The 21,416-nt window shown below is 57.6% G+C and overlaps 1 protein-coding gene across 1 annotated transcript in view; it reads left to right on the top strand.

The window, feature by feature from the left end:
- OBSCN (obscurin, cytoskeletal calmodulin and titin-interacting RhoGEF) overlaps positions 1-21,416 on the top strand; it is a 159,920-nt gene that overhangs the window by 122,803 nt on the left and 15,701 nt on the right. The window contains 23 exon segments of the mRNA XM_039220260.1: positions 2,593-2,671; positions 2,880-3,004; positions 3,135-3,332; positions 3,732-3,764; positions 4,008-4,106; positions 4,429-4,647; positions 4,969-5,041; positions 5,250-5,317; positions 6,006-6,122; positions 6,323-6,462; positions 6,809-7,009; positions 7,108-7,190; positions 7,372-7,545; positions 7,798-7,954; positions 8,310-8,426; positions 8,511-8,675; positions 8,775-8,933; positions 9,041-9,218; positions 9,629-9,742; positions 14,368-14,535; positions 14,757-14,859; positions 15,016-15,145; positions 15,895-16,003. Of these exon segments, the coding sequence (XP_039076191.1) occupies positions 2,593-2,671; positions 2,880-3,004; positions 3,135-3,332; positions 3,732-3,764; positions 4,008-4,106; positions 4,429-4,647; positions 4,969-5,041; positions 5,250-5,317; positions 6,006-6,122; positions 6,323-6,462; positions 6,809-7,009; positions 7,108-7,190; positions 7,372-7,545; positions 7,798-7,954; positions 8,310-8,426; positions 8,511-8,675; positions 8,775-8,933; positions 9,041-9,218; positions 9,629-9,742; positions 14,368-14,535; positions 14,757-14,859; positions 15,016-15,145; positions 15,895-16,003 (3,009 nt within the window).

The raw sequence follows: 21,416 nt of genomic DNA, 5'->3' as shown, positions 1-21,416 counted from the left end.
CAAAGGGCTTTGTGGTGTTAGAAGTTGAGATTAGAGCACAATGATATACTGCCACCAGATGCCAAGTGGACAGTGCTTCTCTTTGGGTGATACAGCCAAGTAGCTGTTATCTCCAAAGTTTAAGCTTGCTGGAGCATGCTGCCTTAAGGCTAACAAGGCACCCTTTTCACTAGTTGACTTTGGGCGCTTCCTCCCTGTAGCGTTTTTCTGCTTCTAGTTGTTCTCAAAGGCTTTTGTCTTATAGAGGTGGCTTTCCACCCTACACCTTGTTAACCCATTGGTGCAAGCTCAGGGAGTTATTTTTTTTTTTTTTAATATTTTTATTTATTTCTAGGAGAGAGAGAGAGAGACAGCATGAGCAGGGGAGGGTCAGAGAGAGAGGGAGTCACAGACTGAAACAGGCTCCAGGCTCTGAGCTGGCAGTCAGCACAGAGCCCGACGCGGGGCTCAAACCCACGAACCGTGAGATCATGACCTAAGCAAAAGTCGGACGCTTAACCGACTAAGCCACCCAGGCGCCCTATTTTTTTTTTTTTTTTTCTAGGAGAGAGAGAGACAGCGTGAGCAGGGGAGGGTCAGAGAGAGAGAGGGATTCACAGACTGAATCAGGCTCCAGGCTCTGAGCTGGCAGTCAGCACAGAGCCCGACGCGGGGCTCGAACCCACGAACCGCGAGATCATGACCTAAGCGAAAGTCGGCGCTTAACCGACTAAGCCACCCAGGTGCCCCTATTTTTTTTTTTTTAATTTTAACATTTGTTTATTTTTGAGAGACAGAGCACGAGATGGGGAGGGACAGAGAGAGGGGGAGACACAAAATCTGAAGCAGGTTCCAGGCTCTGAGGTGTCAGCACAGAGCCTGATGCGGGACTTGAACTCACGAACTGAGAGTTCATGACCTGATCTAAAGTCAATGCTTATTGGACTGAGTCACAGAGGCACCCCCAAGCTTAAGGAATTCTTACACTTATTTCCCACACCAGAAATTTCCATTGTCCTGGAAAGAAATCCTGTGTCCATTTGCTGTCACTCCACATTCTGCCTTCCCCAGCCCTTGGAGACAACTAAGCTACTTTCTGCATTTGTGGGTTTGACTATTCTGGACATTTCATATAAATGGAATCATATCATATGTGGCCTTTTATGTGTGGTTCCTGTCACTGAGCATGTCCCAGAGGTCCACCTGTGTTGTAAAATACATCAATACTTCCATTTTTCAGGTTGAAATATACTCCCTTGTATGTGGACTGCTTATCCATCCATTCATCAAGTGGTGTTTATCCATTGGTTGTTTTGACTTCTATAAGTAATACTGCTGTGCACATCTGTGTACAAGTATTTGTGTTTTGTGACATATGTGTTCAGTTCTCTTGGGCACGTACCTGGGAGTGGAATCACATGGTCATATGGCAATTCTGTGGCTAACTCTTGGAGGAGTGGCCTAGCTCCAGAGGGGCTGTGCCATTTTACATCCTCACCAGCAATGAATGTGGGTTCGAATTCCCCACATCCTCATCAGCACTTGTCATTATTCACCTTTTAATTTTGTATTGATTTTTTAACGTTTATTTATTTTTGAGAGAGAGAGCATGAGCAGGGCATGGGCGGAGGGAAGGAGACAGAGAATCCAAAGTGGGCTCTGTGCTGACAGCACAGAGCTGATGTGGGGCTCAAACCCATGAACTTTGAGATCATGACCTGAGCCAAAGTTGGACATTGAACCAGACTGAGCCACCCAGGGTCCCTTTATTTTTTTTTTAAAGTAATTGCTGCCCTAAGTGATGGGGTTTTGATCTGCATTTGCCTTGTGACTAATGATGTTGAGTATCTTTTCATGTATTTTTATTGGATATTTATGTATGGTTTTTGGAAAAATGTCTACTCGGATCTTTTCCTCATTTTGAGACTGGGTTTTGATTTTGAGTTGCAGGAGTTCTTTATATATTCTGTGTACTAGGCCCTTACCAGATACATGATTTTTGAAGATTTTCTCCCATTCTGAGGGTTTTCTTGCCACTTTCTGTATACACAAAATTTTTAATTGATGAAGTCCACTACTTTTCCTTTGCTTGCTTGTACTGTTGTTGTGACATCTACAAGACCATCACCTAGTTTTTGCTGTAAACATTTACACCTGTATTTTCCTTTAAGATTTTTACAGGTTTAGCTTTGACATTTAGGTTTGCTTTTCATATATGGTGTGAGGCTAAGGGCCCAAATTCATCCTTGTCTTGTAGAAATCCAGTGTTCCAGCCCTGTTACTCCTTTGCGGCTGCCTATATATGTCACCCCTTGTTCCCTAGTGGGTAAGACTGGAGGATACAGCCGTGGGCGCTGCCTGCCAGTCATGAGACCCAGTATTGACAATTTGTTGGGACTTGCAGTTAAATATAGGCCTGGAAACCCAGGCTGGTGACAGACTGGGGTGTTGAGGGGCCACCATCTACCATGTGCCCCATGGCTGCTCCCCCAGGAATGTCAGTGGCTCCCAGGGACACCCTCGCACTCAGATCCAGGTGGCTGGCCTCTGGTGGGGGGCCGTGCCTGGACAGGTGGGGCACAGAGCTCATGCTAGCCACTGTTCCTCTCCCAGTGACTAGCACAGACTATGAAACTGCAGCTGATGCCACAGAGACCTCCTCTTACTTCAGCGCCCAAGGCTACCTGTCCAGGTAGGGGTCCATGTGGACAGGGGCAACACCTGGTGGGCTGGTAGTGTGGGCCTCAGGGGGTGGCAGTGCTGGCTTGGACAGACAGAATCTGACCTGGAGCTCTCAGCCAGGCCCTGGCTGTGTCTGTGGAGCAAGCAGGGGCCCGCAGAAGCCACCCACACCTGACCCCTCACTGGTGCACCTCATGCTCCTTCTCTGTTACCAACAGCCGGGAGCAAGAGGGGACGGAATCTACCTCAGAGGAGGGGCAGCTGCCCCAGGTGGTAGAGGAGCTGAAGGACCTCCAGGTGGCCCCTGGCACGCGCCTGGCCAAGTTTCAGCTCAAGGTGAAAGGTGAGGAAGAGAGAGATGCCGGGAGCACCATCTGCACAGTGGAGGTTGGCTGGGCACTGGTGTCCAGGGGGCTCTGAGGGTGTGGCGCACGGGTGGAGGCTCTGTGCTGACCAGTCCCGTGTGACCCCAGGCTACCCAGCGCCCCGGCTGTACTGGTTCAAAGACGGGCAGCCCCTGACGGCTTCTGCACACATCTGCATGACTGACAGGAAGACGCTTCACACCCTGGAGGTTGTATCGGTCACCAGGGAGGATGCCGGCCAGTACTCAGCCTACATCAGCAACACCGTAGGCGCTGCCTACTCATCAGCCCGGCTGCTGGTCCGAGGTAGGTGCTGGGGACTGGGCATCCACACCTGGGCAGTGCAAGTGCAAGTGGTGAAACCAGCCCCGGGCAAGCGTAGGAACACCAGGAGACTGCAGAGGAAGAGGTCAGGGATCACTTTCAGAGTACGGGTGTGAGCTCCCTTGTTTTCCAAGGTTCTGAGCACCTCAAGGTGCTTCCAGGTCATGCTCGAAACGGTCTCTGCCCAGGCTTCACTCTGCTTTTGGTGCGACCATGCAAGCTGGCTCCAAATCGACGCCCACACTTCTGGGGCCATGGAGGGGTGTGTTTATGGGAGTGGGTGGTTCACCCCCAGACTCCTACCCCCAACAGATGCACAGGCCCAGAGGAAAGAGGCCCCTTGGTGCTGCAGGCCTAACTTCCATTTCTTGCCTCTTTCAGGCCCCAAAGATCCTGAAGAGAAGCCGGCATCGGGTGAGCAGACTCGGGTGGACAGAAGTGGGTGGGCAGCTCAGCTAAGTGGATGAGGGACACAGCATCACAGGTGGAAGAGGGTGGGGTGCAGGCTGTATAGACCCAGCCTACAGACAGGATGGGACCGGGACCTGGCGGGATGAGGGGGGTGGGGGGGAGGGGGAGTGGGGAGAGGGACTTGGTGCCCCAACAGGGAGCAGGGGCTCAACATGCATTCATCACCAATGCCCACTGTTTCTCCAGATGTGCACCAGCAGCTGGTGCCGCCTCGATTCCTGGAAAGATTCACCTCCAAGAAAGTGAAGAAAGGCTCCAGCATCACCTTCTCAGTGAAGGTGGAAGGTGGGGCACTCCTACCTTCATGACCCCTGCCAAGGACTGCCGCCTGGAGGATCAGAGCAGGCCCCTCCCTCTCCCTCTTCCTACCTAGGACTCCTTGCCTAGGATCAGACCAGGCCCCGCCCTCTTCCTAGGACTCCTTCCCCAGGGTCGGAGCAGGCCCCTCCCTTTTCCTAACTCTTCCTACCTCTACCTACCTAGGACTCCTTCCCCAGGGTCTGAGCAGGCCCCTCCCTGCCGCCCACCGAGGACTAACCCCCCAACTCCACCCGGAGCGACCCCTACTTTCTGAAAGCCCCCCCTCACCATCCCCTCCTGCCCGCAGGATGTCCGGCCCCAGCCGTGCACTGGCTGCGGGAGGAGGCTGAGCGAGGAGTGCTGTGGATTGGCCGTGACACACCAGGCTACACGGTGGCCAGTTCTGCACAGCAGCACAGTCTGGTCCTGCTGGATGTGAGCAGACAGCACCGAGGCACATATACCTGCATCGCCAGCAATGCTGCGGGCCAGGCCCTCTGCTCCGCCAGCCTGCACATCTCTGGCTGTGAGTGGGTGTGGGTGACTGGAGGCAGCTGACCTTCACTGGGCCCCTGACCCAGAGCCCTCTCTCTGGGCCCTGAACACAGAGCCCCATGGGCCAGCTCCACCCTGTCCTGTCATCTTTGTGTAGCTGGCCGAGACCCTCCTAGAAGTCCCCTGCCCCCCTGAGTGTTTTCCTCCTGGGCCCCACTCCACCTAGGGGCTCCTGAGGGCCAGAGTCAAGGTCCCTGCGGTAGGGAGGGTAGGCAGCATGGACCAGGTCCCCACCAGAATTGCCTCGGGGCTGTGGGGTATCATCTTGTGGCTCACTCTGTTCTCCTGACAGTGTCCAAGGAGGCAGGGGCAGCAGAGGAGCATGTTGGGGTGAAGGAGGCCCTCATCTCCACCTTCCTGCAGGGGTGAGTGGGGGACCAGACCAGCAGCAGCAGGCCTGGGAGCGGGGCGTCCCGGCCCTCAGGAGGGAGACCCATCCAGACTGTAGCCCAGGGGTGCTCCTCAAGAGCTCCATGATTTGGGCCAGCCCCTGTCCCTCTCTGTGCCTCAGTGTCCCCACTGTAACATGGGGGCTTCAGCTGAGGCATTCTCTTAGGACCCCTTCCCCTTTAGGACCCAAGCCGTCTCCACGCAGATGTCAGAACCCACAGGTTTCACTGACCTTGCCGGGCAGAGGAAAGGTACTGGCTGGTTGGGAGCAGGATGGGGGTCGACATGCCCTTAGTGCAGGGGTGAGGCATGGAGGAGGCTGCCCCAGGCCCAGAGCTACTCCGAAAATACCTGCTGTAGGCCAGGGCTCCCTGCCCTCTCCTGGGCCTGACTCTGAACTCTGGCTGGTGCCAGGGCCACTTCTGAGCCTTTCAGATCTGGGGGCCCACTGGCCCTTGGCTCAGAGCTCACGTCCAGTGAGCTGTGTGGATGCCCACCCTGGACACCCTGACACAGGTGGCAGGGAAGGCTAGGTGAGGGCAGTGCAGGAGGCAGGTGCTGGGCATGCCAGCATCCAGACCTGATCTGTCCCGGATTCTCCCGTCCCCCACAGGGTCCTTCTGTCCATTTCCCAGCCACCTGCACAGGGCCTCCCGGCATCTTGGCATATTTGTAACTTTTTGATGGAAAGCAGGGAGTCTACTCAGAAGTAGAAAAGGGAGGGCCATGCTCACTGCCTGTTGGTTGCCCACTTTTGGGGTCACTTCTCGGCTGACCCCACTCACCTAGGCAGCCCTCATTCACCCTTAACCCGACCCTGCAAAGCTTCCAGCGGTGATGGCCCCAAGTCTGTGTGGCCCTTAGCACTGCTGACCCTTGAGCCCAGGTCGGGGCCTGGAGGGCAGGCAGCTGGATGAGCTGGCTTCTGGCCCCCAGGAGAGCCCCCAGTGGTGGAGGCCCGTGGCCACTTGTCCCTGGCTGAAGTGGGCACAGAAGAGTTCCTGCAGAAGCTCACCTCTCAGATCACGGAGATAGTGTCGGCCAAGATCACGCAAGGTGAGGACGCCACTGGCTGTGGGGCAAGGGCAGGAACAGTGGCCGAGTCCCCTTGTCCACGCACCCTGGGGACCCACGGGGAGGTACTGGGGCTAGGGCAGGGGCAGTGGCCAAGTCCCCTTGTCCACGCACCCTGAGGACCCATGGGGAGAGGATATGGAGCAGGCCCTTAGTGGGCATCACATGCCCTGTGCCCTCAGCCAAGCTGCAGGTGCCTGGAGGTGACAGTGACGAGGAATCTAAGACGCCGTCTGCATCCCCCTGGCATGGCCGTTCCCGCCCCTCCTCCAGCGTGCAGGAGTCATCCTCGGAATCGGAGGATGGGGACTCCCGCGGCGAGGTGCTCTGATGGGGCTGGGGGTGGGCAGCAAGCAGGGTGCCGGTAGGGGGAGGGGCAGGGGCACAGTACCACCACCCAGGGTTGGCCTGGCCCCCTGGGCCCCCTGGGGTGGTCTCAGCCACACTGACAGGATTTCCAGCAGCAGAGCTGGGTTGACCTTGTTCTGGAATTTCCTGGAACCTCAGGATGGCTTGTCCTCCAACTTAATGCCAGGCACCCTGCAGCCTCTGGAGGCCTGGCTGGCTCTGGTCTGGGTCTCCCGACCCTTGGGGCCTTTGGGGAGCTGTGGGGGCCCTGGTAGGTCAGGCTGGCACCCCTCTGGTCTGACTCAGCATCATCCCCCCAGATCTTCGACATCTACGTGGTCACAGCTGACTACCTGCCCCTGGGGGCTGAGCAGGACGCCATCTCACTGCGGGAGGGCCAGTATGTGGAGGTGCTGGACTCGGCCCACCCACTGCGCTGGCTCGTGCGCACCAAACCCACCAAGTCCAGCCCCTCACGGCAGGGCTGGGTATCCCCTGCCTACCTGGACAGGCGGCTCAAGGTACTGGGTGGCTGGGGTGGGGTCCTGGGGTGGTTGTCCCCCATGAGAGCAGGAGCCAGAGCCTGGCCACCTGCCACCATTCCCCATTTTCTCACCAGCTATCACCTGAGTGGGGGCCCACTGAGGCCCCCGAGTTCCCAGGGGAGGCTGTGTCTGAGGATGAATACAAGACAAGGCTGAGGTGAGGGTCCGACAGGCGGGGGCATGAGTGGTTTTCTGGCCGCGAGGTAGCTTTGGGGGTGCTGCCCTGCACCATGTCCAGGGCTTGTTCTGAGGTGGGCGGTGGCGGGCTGCACAGGAGGAGGAGGCTGCCCACCTGCCTCGGTAGCTCCTAGGTCTCTCCTCACCCCGTCCCTTCCCAGCTCCATCATCCAGGAGCTGCTGAACTCCGAGCAGGCCTTTGTGAGCAAGCTGCAGTTCCTACAGAGCCACCACATGCAGCACCTGGACTGCTGCCCCCACGTGCCTGCCGCCGTGGCCTCCCAGAAGGCTGTCATCTTCCGAAACGTGCAGGACATCAGCCACTTCCACAGCAGGTGGGTGGACGGGTAGGCCCCACAGCTGCTCCGGGGCCCCCAGGTGTGCACACACACATGCATACACACATGCCAGCCACACAAGCACATGTGACAGTCACATGTGCACAAAGATGCATGCACACATACCAGTGATGTGTGCACACATGCAGAGACACACCATACACATGCATGCACACGTGCCAGCCACACAAGCACACATGACAGTCACATGTGTGCAAAGACACCTGACCACCGTCCCCTGTTCCACAGCTTCCAGAAGGAGCTGCAGCAGTGTGACACAGATGACGATGTGGCCATGTGCTTCATCAAGAACCAGGCGGCCTTTGAGAAGTACCTGGAGTTCCTGGTGGGCCGCGTGCAGGCCGAGTCAGCAGTGGTCAGCACGGCTGTGCAGGAGTTCTACAAGGTGCCCCAAGCCCATGCCTCTTAGTTTTCTGAGAAAAGCAGGGTCACCAAAGCTCTGGGCTCAGCTTCAGAGGGTGACACCGCAGGGTGGGGGTGAGGCCCACCCGGGAGGAGGCACACCCGGTGCGTGTGTGTGTGCACATGTGCACCTGTACACAAGGTCCTAACCCTCAGGCTCTCCACCCCCGGTGACACTGGCTGCCCGGGGTGCACATGCACCCCCTCAAGGTTCCCATGTGCGCATGTGCGTGTGCACCAGTACCCCACGCCGGAACCCTCAGGCTCTCCACCCCTGGTGACAGTGGCCATCGGGAATGCACATGCGCGTCCCCATCCACGCTCTGCGGTTCCCACAGAAATACACGGAGGAGGTGCTGTCAGCCGCAGACCCCTCTCAGCCGCCGCCGCCGCCCCTGCAGCACTTCCTGGAGCAGCCAGTGGAGCGTGTCCAGCAGTACCAGGCCCTGCTAAAGGTACATGGCCGCTACGTGGCCGCCCTCCCTGGCCTTGGCGGGCGGGCGGGTGGTGGGGCCTGGGCCTGACGCTGTCTCTCCAAGGAGCTGATCCGCAACAAGGCGAGAAACCGGCAGAACTGCGCGCTGTTGGAGCAGGCGTACGCCGTGGTGTCGGCCCTGCCGCAGCGCGCTGAGAACCAGCTGCACGTGTCGCTCATGGAGAACTACCCGGGCACCCTGCAGGCCCTGGGCGAGCCCATCCGCCAGGTGCAGGAGAGGTGGAGGGCCTGGGCGGGGCCACGTAGGTGCGGTAGCGGTGGAGGGCCTGGGAGGGGCCACGTGGCTGACAGCTGAATGCTCCCCCAGGGCCACTTCATCGTGTGGGAGGGGGCGCCAGGTGCGCGGATGCCCTGGAAAGGCCACCACCGGCATGTCTTCCTGTTCCGCCACCACCTGGTGGTCTGCAAGCCCAGACGGGACTCCCGCACCGACACCTTCAGCTACGTCTTCCGGAACATGATGAAGGTTTGCAGGCGCCCGCGCAGCCCGGGTGGGCAGAGAGGGGCCGGCAGGGCAGGAGGAGCGGAGGCCTGCGTCCAAGTGGTCACCCTGCACCCTCTGCCCACCCACAGCTGAGCAGCATCGACCTGAACGACCAGGTGGAGGGTGACGACCGTGCCTTCGAGGTTTGGCACGAGCGAGAGGACTCTGTGCGCAAGTACCTGCTGCAGGCACGGACCGTCATCACCAAGAATTCCTGGGTGAAGGAGATCTGTGGCATCCAGCAGCGCCTGGTCCTGCCTGTGTGGCGTGAGTGCCAGACTGGGAGCCCGAGTACAGGAAGCCTAGGAGTTCATGCAGGCCCCACCCCCCAGCACAAGACAGGCGCCCGGACTGTGTTAGGGATGTGGAGGGCTTGGTAACCCCTGGTCGGCTTCCCCACCTAGAGCAGGAGGGAGGCTCCCCTTTCTCCACGGTCCTCTGTTATCCACTCAGCTTGCCTCACTCACCCTGACTCCCATCACACCCAGATGTGGGGTCCTGGATGGAAGGTCGCAGGGGACGGTGTCCATAACAGTCTCACCCTTTGACCCTGAGGCTTCTGACTGTGCCAGGGATGCACCAAGGACTTGGGGGAGGGGGGTATCCCACTCACCAAGAGCTCAGAGCCTGTGTGTTTGTGTGTGCGTGTATGTGTGTGTTTGTGTGCACGCACCCAGAACCCCCAGATTTCGAAGAGGAACTGGCGGACTGCACAGCTGAGCTGGGCGAGACTGTCAAGCTGGCCTGCCGTGTGACAGGCACACCCAAGCCCATCGTCAGCTGGTACAAAGGTAGGCCACTGGGGCCCAATGGATGTTGATCCTGCACCAGGAAGGGGCTCCAGGTAGGGGGTGGGTATCCATCCTGGGCAGGGGTCAGAGAAAGAGGGGGGCCTGCTGGGGGGCTGGGCACAAGGGGGCAGGCTCTCAGCCTGAGTAGGTGCACGGGTGGACGAGGTGGGACAGAAGCAGAGGGCCTGCACCCATGCTTCCGGCGCAGTGACACTACCCACCCCAAACCTCACTCATTAGCAATCTGAGGGCTCACACCCTGTTCCAGGTACCAGGGACGCAATGGCAAATAGGCCTTGCCCAGGGGTGCTGGCCGTCTAGGAGAGGAGACAGATGGCAAACTGAAGACAAACATGTGGCATGAAATGGGGAGGTAACACAGCCAGCCAGAGAAATGAGGCAGATGGAAGGGAAGAGGGGGAGGCTGGCAGGTATCCCTGGTGGACATTTGAGAGCTCTGGGTGGGCAACCAGGAGGCCCAGAGAAGGGAGAGGGCACTGAGGCTGGCTCTGTGGTCAGGGTCCCCAGACTACCCCCCCACTTCTGGCACTAGCTGTAGTCTGGGGGTCCCCGGGACCACCCCCACTTCTGGCACTGGCTGCAGCTTGGGAGACCCTGGGACCACCCCACTTCTGGCATCAGCTGCAGTTTGGGGATCCCCGGGACTACCCCCACTTCTGGCATCGGCTGTAGTCTGGGGGTCCCTGGGACCACCCCCACTTCTGGCACCAGCTGCAGTTTGGGGGTCCCAGACCACCCCACTTCTGGCATCAGCTGTACTTTGAGGGTCCCCAGACCAACTTTGGATTCAGTGAATCACCTGAAGAATTTACAGAACTTACCAGAACGTTCTGCTCAGGTTCTGGGTTATTGCAAGAAAGGGAAGAGGCACAAGGGGACGGATCCCAGTGTCCCCCCACCTGGTGGTCATGCAGACTGCATGTTTCTCCCACATGCATGCCTGGCAGCACATGCTCTGCCCCCCTGGGGATAGCCACCTGAACCTTGTGGCCTTGTGTCCAGGGCTTCTGTTCGAGGTCACTGAGGCAGGCACGGCTGACCTCTATCATGGCCCGTGAAGAGGTCAAACCTATGACATGTGGCCCTAAGCTCCAACCCTAAATCACAGTGTAGCACAGCCATCTGGCATGGTCCAGGCCTCCAAGTAAGCCGAGAGACTCTCCCTGGGGGTCACTTGTGCTGGACTGGCAGGTGGGTCTCCAAGTCCCCAGTTCAGTCTGAATAACTAAGTCCAGTCCTGGTGAGGGGCAGGCCCTCGGGTCAAGCAGCCAGGGGCACTGGCTTGCCCCTTGTGGCTGAGGACGGGGCTGGAGTGGATTGATGGTGGGACCACAAGAGAGGCCTTCCCCGTGTCCTACAGCCAGAGACACAGGCCGGAGCTGGTGGATGCAGCGGCTGGCTCCCATCAGCAGTTCGGGAGAGCTACCCCAGGGTCTTCTGGAGGGAGGCCCACAGCCCCCACATCCTGGGGCCTGAGGAGGCCCATCCCCAGCTGCCTCCCCTGCACAGGACCTGGGAGGGCACCTGAATGTCCCCACTGTCCCTTCACGGCCAGACCTTTGGCCTGGGAGGGCCAGTTCAGAGGGTAAGAGTGGTTCATACTGCCCCCTGGAAGCCAGAATGAGTCCCTAGGGGCCACCTGTTTTGGCCAGGCTGCCCCCAGGAAGGTGTGCCGTGATGGCAGGGGCCACATCCAAGGGGAAAGGGGGACATGCCACCTAGGAGCCAACGGTGAGCGCCGTGGAGAGGATGACCTGTCTCTAGGGACAGCTGTGTCCAGTGACCAAACTACCTCCCCAAGGGGTGGACAGAGGAGGTGGGGGCCAGCCAGATGGTCAGCCTGTGTCAACACACGGTCACAGTGCATGTGGCACCCACGGCCATGTGGTAGGGACAGAGCCACCCTGACCCAAGCAGCGTCACGGCAGCAAACCCCACCGGTAACTCGCAGAGACACTCATCTGCCGGGATGGGAAGTCTGCCTCCAGCCCGGACTTGGAGCAGCGTCCCACGCAGGAACCTCAGCTTGTTCACAGCCCCAAGGAGGCGTCCTCAACCTACCTGTCTGGAGCCTCTCAGGATGTGCCATTTGCAACAGCTCAAGTCCAGTGGGCATGCAGCAGCCTTCACTGGGAAGAGCACCCCCAGCTAAGCCACACCGGCCCTGAGCTCTGCCCACGGACCTGGGACCCGACTCCCCTCCATGTGGCCTGGACGGCTGCTGCACTCACTGCACAGCCTGGGTCTCCGCTGAGCTGGAGGACGGGGAATCAGAGGGAAGGTCCCCCAGGGGCTCTGTCCCAGCACATGAGTCGTAGGTGTGGATCCCCTTTGTAGTCATCCAGGAGGTAAAGGTTGGTTATTGAAATGGAGGAACTCAGCATGAGGAGGAGACTTCTGACTTGCCAGCCAGCAGAACATTGCCGACTGGGTGGATGCTCCCAGTGTTGGGGGCTGAGAGGGGCAAGTCCTGACCCAGAAGTGCTGACCCGCCCATGGGGCAGCCTGTCCTAAGCAGAGGACACCAGACATGAATCAGAGACCTTGCCCGGAGAATGCAGGGAGGCCCGGGTGCCTGCATGTCCCAGGGGTGAAAAAGCAGGAGCCATTGCTCTACACAGGGGATCCCCTTAAAGCCAGCCTGTCTACACAAGCTGGAGGCAGAGGAGCAGCCGCGTTTGCCGCCAACCAACTGCGCCCTCTGGTGGCCACAGCCACCTCTGCTTCCGGCTAGTCCGCACCTGGAATGTCCCCTCCTCACGTTCGGTTTGGCCAGGGAATTGCAGACCACAAACATTGGGTCCAGAGGTATAAGTTGCAGCCACAGAACTCTGACTTGGCCTGAAGGTGACAATCAAGTCCCGTGAGTGGATGCAGGTGCTGTGGAAATCTGAGCTTTCCCTGCCTGAGGTCTCTGGACACGGGGTGCCAAGGCTCACCTGTCGGGTTTGGGTGGACAAGAAGGAAGAGAACGGGGAGCCAGGAAGACACCACACACTTCCAAGGCTCAGTAATGTCCCACGTTTGGGGCCCACCCAAAGCTCTGACTGGAGCAGTGAGAGCTTTTCTGCAGAGATTGTTTCGGCTTCGGGGATGTTGACTTAACAGCCACATCACGTCGCCGTCCAAGGCTCTGTGCCCCGTGGTTGGCTGGGGATCCACATGCAAGGTGGTAACCTTGCCGATGGGGTATCTGCTAGTCCCATCCCCCATCCTCTCTGTGGTTTCACAGGAGGCAGGGCCACCTGTCTGAATGCTCCTACATCCTTCGGCTCACCTCCTCCTCCTCTAGCCTGTCAGGACATTGTGGAGGTGCCACCAGCCCATAGGACAGACATCCACAGCTCCCTGTGGGGACATGGGTTCTCTGCTGTCATCTGAAGGAGTCCTTCACTCACTTCCAGTGCCCTGCCTCCCAGGCCAGGTGCCGGCCCTCCTGCCCTCTGCCCGTCCAGATTTGGTGACTGTACCCAGCATGGGCTCTCATGTTTGTGAGGAAGCCAGTCGATCTCAGGCATCAGGAGAGAGGGTGTCAGCCATGGCACCACCCAGGGACCTGTGAACCTGTTTCTCAGTGCCCAGACTGCTGCCTCTGGCCCCATGGCAGTTCATCAACAGGCCACGGAGGAGGGCCCAGTGGACCTCGCACTGTCTGCTACTGGCTCCACAGACCTGTCGTGGGTCCCATTACCTGGCCCAGCAGGATCTTCTATTTATCTTCCTCCTCCTTTCACTTCTGGAATACTGTGTGTCCCTAATGGCATCGCTTCTTGTCACCGAAGCATGAATGGTCTGGAGTGTGTTCCTGCTTGGGAACCACAAGCCCAGCCAGATACCGACTGAAAACAAGGCCCTCTGGCTGGAGCCACATGTGTCAGTCCCCACGTTTGGGGGCCAGAAGTTAACTGCAGGCAGGGGGTTGCCCCCCAGGGGAGAAACCCTGGGTTTCCAGAGATGCCGGGCTTCTGTGGTCCTGCCTGGGCCCTCTTCCTTGACAGAGAAGTCACTGGGTCACTTGATGTGGCTTAGAAGCACTTCCCAGGGTTCCCGTGACTCGGGGTTCACGATGCTGCTTGTGGACCCTTATCACTTAAGCAGCGCCTTTCGGCACGTACAAGTTCACCTGTGAAGTTCTAGGTATTTATGGAGGACAGAGTTCCTCACAGGGAAAGACGCACCCCTCCCCCACCTCCACCCAGGGGAGAATCACATGACGGCTGGAGATGTTTGGTCAGATGGTGATGAGGGACATGGGCAGTGTTTGAGCGTGTCTGCTGGGTGAGGTCCCAGGGAGTCATGGGACCAGTGAGCAGATGAGAGACGGTCTGCGTGCCAGGATGGCACATGGTCTGTGGGATCAGGTCGCTCCGCCCGGCCCCTGCCTCCAGCTAGGAGCCTACTTTGCAAGGCTGCACTCTGGGCACAGAGGTCTGGGGAAAGGAATGGCACTCCTTGCCCAGCCGGGCTCCCTGACAGGAGTCTGTGCTCCACCCTCGTGCTCCAGAAGTGCTCCCCATCACTGCCTTGTAAATGCGACCCCCAGGCAGGCCAGCCTCCTGTCCCCAGAAGGGTCCCCTCCATGACAGCCCTGCCTGCCTTTCCAGATGGGAAGCCAGTGGAGGTGGACCCTCACCACATCCTCATCGAGGACCCCGATGGCTCGTGTGCCCTCATTCTGGACAACCTGACTGGAGTGGACTCCGGCCAGTACATGTGCTTCGCAGCCAGTGCTGCAGGCAATGCCAGCACCCTGGGCAAGATCCTGGTGCAAGGTGGGCCCTAGGAGGGAGGCTGGGGTGTGGGGCATCTGGACTCTGCTCCACCTCGGGTCAGGGGGCTCCCTGGGGGGCACAGGCCTGTGGGCAGGGCTGATGTGGCCATGTGGATTCCAACCCACGTCTGGGGGACTCACTGGTGGGGGTAGGGTAGGGTCCTGCACCATCACATTGCCTCTCTCTGTCACTTCTCCTTCCCCCACCTGGTGGCCCCGCAGTTCCCCCACGGTTTGTGAAAAAGGTTCGGGCGGTGCCCTTTGTGGAGGGAGAGGATGCTCAGGTCACCTGCACCATCGAAGGCGCCCCACACCCCCAGATCAGGTAGGCCAGGCAGCATGGGACTGGGGCACGGTCTGTGGGATGCTGGGAAAATGTGGGCTCCAGGTGCAAGCCCAGACTGCAGGGTGGGGGTGAGAGGAGGGTTTCGAGTGGGGGAGGCTGGGGTGGCCCTGCCTTACACTCTAGGGTTGGCCGTAGGTGGTACAAGGATGGGGCCTTGCTGACACCCAGCAGCAAGTACCGAACCCTGAGTGAGCCCCGCAGCGGCCTGCTGGTGCTGGAGATCTTGGCAGCCAGCAAGGATGACCTGGGCCACTATGAGTGTGAGGTGAGGTGGGCGGGCACGAGGGCAGCTGGGGGGCCTAGCTTGGGGCCCCATCACCCGGTGTCCCTGATGAGGGAAGGACCCCAGCCCCCATCACCCAGTGTCCCTGATGAGAGAGGGACCCCAGCCCCCATCACCCATGGTCTCTGATGAGGGAGAGACCCTGGCCCATCATCACCCAGTATCCCCAGTGAGGGAGGGGGTCCCTGGCCCACCATCCAGTGTCCATGACAAGGGACAGGGACCCAGATGGGAGCCCTAGGTGGCATCCTCTCTTTTCCCAAAGCCACCTGCCCACCTGCAGGGCCAGGGCTGGTCTGTGGAAGGTGTGCAGGCTCTGGCTCTTCCTGGCTACAAGCCTCCTCCATGTAGCCACTGGTGGTAGTCAGGGTGGGGCCACGAGGCTCCTGGGGGAGCACATAGGCAAGCCAGCTCTGAACCCACACTGTCCAATTCAGTCACTACTGGCAACACACACAATTTGAATCAAAATCAATGTTAACTGTAGGTAATGAGTCAGTTCCATGTCAAGTGCTTAGGCCCATGTGGCCACGGTGATGAAGTGTGTAGATAGAGTGTCCCCAGTGCCTAGGAAAGTCCCGGGCAGTTCTGGGTCTATGTGGAGACCCTTTCTTTGGTGACGGGCTCTGTGCCTGTGGGACACAGCCAGGGATGGCCCCCCACTACAGATGGCCTGCATGGTCCCCAGGGAGCTGCAGGCTCTAAGCAGGCTCCTACCATCTGCCCTGTAGCTGGTGAACAGGCTGGGCTCTGCAAGGGGCGGGGCAGAGCTGTGCATGCAGAGCCCTGCCATGAGGGCCCGGGAACAACGTCGCAGGGAGCAGCTTGCAGCTGTGGAAGGTAAGTGCTGTGCGGCCGAGTTGGGGGGGAACCACCGGCCTTTCCAGTCAGGGTGTGCTTCTCGGAGGAGGGGCAGTGAAGGCCAAGGAGGGGTCTGGCCGGGAGAGGAGGGGATGTAGAGGCCATAGAGGAAGGGCTGGGTCCCAGCGCCCTATTGGGCAGCATGAGGTGAGCCATGAACCCAGAGCTTCAGCAAGGCTGGAGGGCTGTCCTGGAGGTGGGGAGCCTCATCTTACCATCCTGGGGGCAGTGATGAGTGTGTAGAAAAGTCTTATCTGGGCCAGGCAGGCTGCTGGGCAGGGGCCAGCCAGGCCGTGTAATGGGCAGCAGGAACATTAGGTAGGACAGCTTCACCAAGGACTTGCTGAGTGCAGAGCACTAGGTTGCTGGGTCTTAGCTTGGCCCCCAGGAGAGGGAGTGGTATAAGGGTTGGGCTGCTAATGGAAAAAACAGAATGCTGTGGCTCTGCCTCCCTAACTTGGTTGGGAGGTGGCCCCTGGGTTCCTGGAATGCGTCTCACTAGGGGGAAATGTGCTCCGGGGTGGGAGGTGAAGGGGTGGCAGGACACCTCACCCCTCCACTCATGCCTGGGTCCAGGGCGCCAGCTGAGCCCTGTCTAAGAATGGCTGGGATAGGGCGGGGGGCACCTGGAATCTGTTCTGGGCCTGCTCAGTTCCAGAGAGCAGCCTTATGGGGGCAGGGTGCAGCCCCAGGGACAGCTTCTCCCAGTTCAAGTTGCCCCACCTGGAAGGGGCTACCCTGACAGGTGGTAAGGCTCCTGTTCCTGGAGGCATGCAAGCAGAGGCTGGACTAGCACTTGGTGGAGCTGCAGCTCCCACAGTAGGAAGGGCTGGAATATATGTCCTCTCAACTCCTGAATGTTGACTTCTGTGATGCCTTGGGCTACTGGATCCAGTCCCTCCTGGGGCCCCATGTCTGGGCACCTCTGTCTGTCTAGACCCTCCCACAGTCAGCCTACTTGGCACCTGGAGCTTGGCCTCACAGCCCTTGAGATCCTCCACAGCCATCACAGAGTGGGCTGGGTTCCTTGTTCCTACCCCCCAGAGGGCCCTGTGGTGTCTGCAGGCACCTGCACTTCCTGCAGCATAGCATCTCATGTAGGAGAGGTGCTGCATATGGACCTCAGTGCTCCCTCTCTGGCTGGAAACAAGCGTGTCCTACAGAAGCATTCACTTCATTGTCATGATGGGTCACTTTCTGTCAACGTCTGACGGCTGTGGAGCCTGGAAGAGGGGCAGGCGCCCGGTGCCAGGAATGTGGTGCCTCACATCCAAGAAGGCTGGTCCTCACAGACCCAGGAGTTGGAGCCCAGCACCTCCCGCTTCCTAACTCTATCCTGCTGCTTCATCTTTAACCTGGTGGCTCTGCAGCCCTGGCCAGCCTTCTGGGATGGGCACTGCCCCCTAGCTTGTGCAACTGCACTGGGCCGGGAATCCTGCTTCGCATGGCTGCACCTCTCCAATAGCTGCCAGTACTCACTGGGGCTTAGAGCCCATCAGGTGGCAGGCCAGTTCAGGAACAAAGGCACCAGGCAGCCAAGATGTGTCCTGACCACCACCCCATAGAGCAGCAGGATGGGACCCCAGTCATGGGGGGCAACAAGGAAAGGAGCTCTGCACACAGGGTCCAGTCTGAAGATGGCAAACAGGCTGGCTCTCTCTGGACCCAACTGAAGCCACACACACAGAGAATATTGGGCTGCATCCCATTCTCTCTCACAGGGGGCTTTCATCTCCAGGAAGCAGCTAGCACAAACACACACATGTGCATACATACACATGTGTGTGCATGGACAAGTTTGTGTGCACACGTATACACAAGTAAATGAGGCCCCCAAGGTCCATACAGATATGACTGGCACATTTAATTCATGTGCAATGAATCAGAGACAAGTTTAAAAATATTCTTGTTCATCTAAGGAAAATCCTTTTTCTCTGTGGCATTGTAGCAAAGCCTAAAACCCCACACACGAAGCCAGGGTGCTGTGTGCACTGTGCCCCAGGCTATGCCACTTGACTTTTCTGAGCATCCCACTGAGCTTTGTCCCCAGGTTGACAAATGGGACTGTTGAGAACTGAGGGTACCAGTAGCCACTGGACTGCCTGCTGTCTAGCAGAGTGTTGTTGGGAGGGGGCATCTCCATGGCAAACCTGGACCTGCCCAGAAGTTGCAGAGGAAGAGGCCTAGAGATGGGTGGGAATAGGTGCTGCTTGGTCCCAGATAAGTCTTATCCTGTCTCTGGGACACAGGTCCTCCATATGCTGGGTCCAGGGGGTGGAAAGCTAATACAATCAAGGGAGTTGAGTTTGTAGGTACCTTCTATAGGGAGACCTAGGTTTCCCTCCTCGCTTGGAGCTCAGGACCTTGTCCGGGCATTTCTGGTTGCTCCTGATGGGATTTCCATTGCCTTATGCTACAAAGGTCATATGTGCCACCTCCCTGGAGAGATGCCTTTGTTCTTTAGGATTTTTTATAAGACAGGCACTAGCCATCCCAGTCCCAGTTTGGCTCCCATGAGCCATTCCTTCCCCGACTCCTAGCTTTCAGTTTTTGTCTGAGAAATGGGACCTTAGGTTTGACAAATTCACAGGGATCCTGAAGAAGGAGCTGGAATTTCTGTGTGGACAGTCGATTGGGCCCCTATTCTTGCTACAGTCACTACAAGATCCTCATTTCCTCATGTGAGACACATTGATGTCATACTCCCTTATCCTCCAGACACTCAGAGAAGGCTCTGTCATCTCCATTTGAAATATGACAGAACTGGGGCTCCAAGCTGAGACAGACAGGCCAGACAGGGCTGGTATCCAGTGCTCCTAGGCCAACTAGGTTACTACACTACCATGCCACTGAAATGGCTCAGCTCCTGAGCGCTGGCTGATCTGTAACCCTCGCAATTCTGACTGTTTTCTTTGTAGTCACTGAGCAGGAGACTAAAGTCCCCAAGAAAACCGTCATCATGTAAGTGCAGGCGTGTTCCTAACTTTCCTTCTGACTGCAGTGCTCCCCTGCATGCCCACTAACCCATCTGGACCTTGCCCATGTGGCCCGGCCACATGCTTGACTACCTGCCCATATGGCTTTTACTCACCACGCAGACTGTCAGCACTTTGCAGAAGCCTCAGAGGACACCACTTTCCCCTGGGCCCTTGGCCACCTTCACACTTCACAGCTCTCTCTTCCAGGGCCTCCATGGCTCCATTGCCTCCGCAGGGTAGACTTACTCTGTGTATTTCACAGCTGCTCAGCCAGCTTGGACCCAGAATCACACCAGTTAGTTTGGAGCTGGGACTGAGAGCTGTTTCCCATAGTGGGCTAGAAGCAGAATTCTACACAGAACCCTAGTATCTAGGACATTTTTGTCCAACAGAGCTTTCTGTGACGTTGGAAGTATTCTCTATGTTGCACACTACAAGAGCAGCCACTAGCCACAGGTGGCTACCAAGTATTTCAAATGTGTCAAGTGTGACTGAAGAAATGATTTTAGTTATTCTCATTAACTTGCATTTAATTAAAATAGTGTAACCCTAGTGGGTAGCACAGCTATAGATCCCTTACATGTCTCCAAGTCCAAACCTAGGATTAGGGAGATGGGGAAACTCAGGTTCAGGGAAGAGAAAAGGCTTGCTTAGGGTGGCTCATGATTGGAAGCCAGATGATAACCCATTTTCCCCGGTGCCACGCCCACTGTCCCCTTCTTTGATGCCTTCAAGGCTGGGGTTGTTGCTAGTTAAATAACACAAGAGGTGGGGGGCCTGGGTGGCTCAGTCGGTTAAGTGTCCAACTTCGGCTCAGGTCATGATCTCACGGTTTGTGGGTTCAAGCCCCATGTCAGGCTCTGTGCTGAAAGCTAGCTCAGAGCCTGGAGACTGCTTTGGATTCTGTATCCTCCTCTGTCTCTCTCTCAGAAATAAATAAAACACATTAAAAAATTTTTTTAAAAATAACACAAGAGTTTTGGAGCTGAGTGAACCCACAGAAAGCAGAATTGGTTTTGACCTGGATGATCTGAGAGGACTTCCACTAGGTGCAGTGGAAGTGTGTGCAGGTGGAGACTGTGGGAAAGCTTGCAAAAGGCAGGGGACAAGAAAAACTGATCTAAGACCAAATGACTGGGAAACTCTGGTTGGTTCCTCATGGGCCTATGACCTCCTAAAGGGGCCTTCTGTTGGCCAAGTTATGGAGAATCTTATCACCAGACATTTGGTCCGATTCTGGGTTAACCCTTCCTTGACTTCCTCCCTCCTCTCCCAAGCAGGTTGCTGCCCCACAATATATGGGGCAGTAATAACTACCCCATCCCTGGAGGTATGAGACTGTGTCAGAGACTTACACAGATTAACTCCACATTTCATCCATGAAGGGAGCATCTCTATTATTTACATCTTAAGGATGGCTCCTGATCTCTGAGAGCTCACTGGTGTCACCCACATGATATAAAGCACAAAGCACTGGTGGGACGGACATGGAAGGCCATATGGCTGTGTGCCTGCATCCCTGTCCATTAACTGCACAAAGAGCACTAGAATCTCCAAAATGAGATGGCCATAAGTGGAGGAGAGGCTGGCACAATGAGACATTGTAAACCAGACTCAGTCTGGGGTTTGGAGGCACCTTGTAATGTGGCATGGGCCTCCTCTGATGCCTCAACTCTTGTTTTGAGATCTGCACACTAGAGTTTGAGGTTAGCTTTGTGCTTTGTTTCTTTGGTTCTCTGGGGGTTCCAGAGGTTGGGCTTAAGCACATGTGTAAGAGTTTGTGCAGTGACACCACTTGCTTGCTAGTAAACTAACCCAATCACCCATGTGGCCCCTGCATGTGCTGATGGTGTGGGCGCTGAGCAAGGCTGCAGGTCTCTGTGCACATTTCCTCTTGGCCCTCTCCCTGCAGAGAGGAGACCATCACCACCGTGGTGAAGAGCCCCCGTGGCCGGCGCCGGTCCCCCAACAAGTCCCCTTCCCGCTCGCCTTCACGCCGCACTGCCAGCCCACCCAGGCCAGGCCAGTCAGCCCCCGAGCTGCTCTACTCACTGGGAGCCAGCCAGTCCCACAAGCCCAAGGTGGAGCCAAGCTGGAGGCCCACTGTGCCCACGCTGTATGTGACGGAGCCTGAATCCCACACGTCAGCCCTGCTCCAAGGCACGAGGCCCCAACCCAAGTGGGTAGAGGTCGAGGAGACTATTGAAGTCCAGGTGAAGAAGACAAGTTCCAGGGGTGCATCTCCTGCCAGAGAGGCACCTGACAGCTCCACAGGGCTCCTCTTCACACTGCCTGGTGGGACGCCCATAGGAGACTCCAATGCAAACAACTCCAACAACAAGTTAGTGTCTCAGGAGCCCCAGGCCCAGGGCCAAACCATGGTCAACACTGGAGAGCCTCTCATCTTCTGCATG

Source organism: Hyaena hyaena, unplaced genomic scaffold (assembly GCF_003009895.1).
Source record: "Hyaena hyaena isolate Hyena2069 unplaced genomic scaffold, ASM300989v1 scaffold_879, whole genome shotgun sequence".
NCBI lineage: Eukaryota > Metazoa > Chordata > Mammalia > Carnivora > Hyaenidae > Hyaena > Hyaena hyaena.
This window is presented reverse-complemented; position numbering and strand designations above follow the sequence as displayed.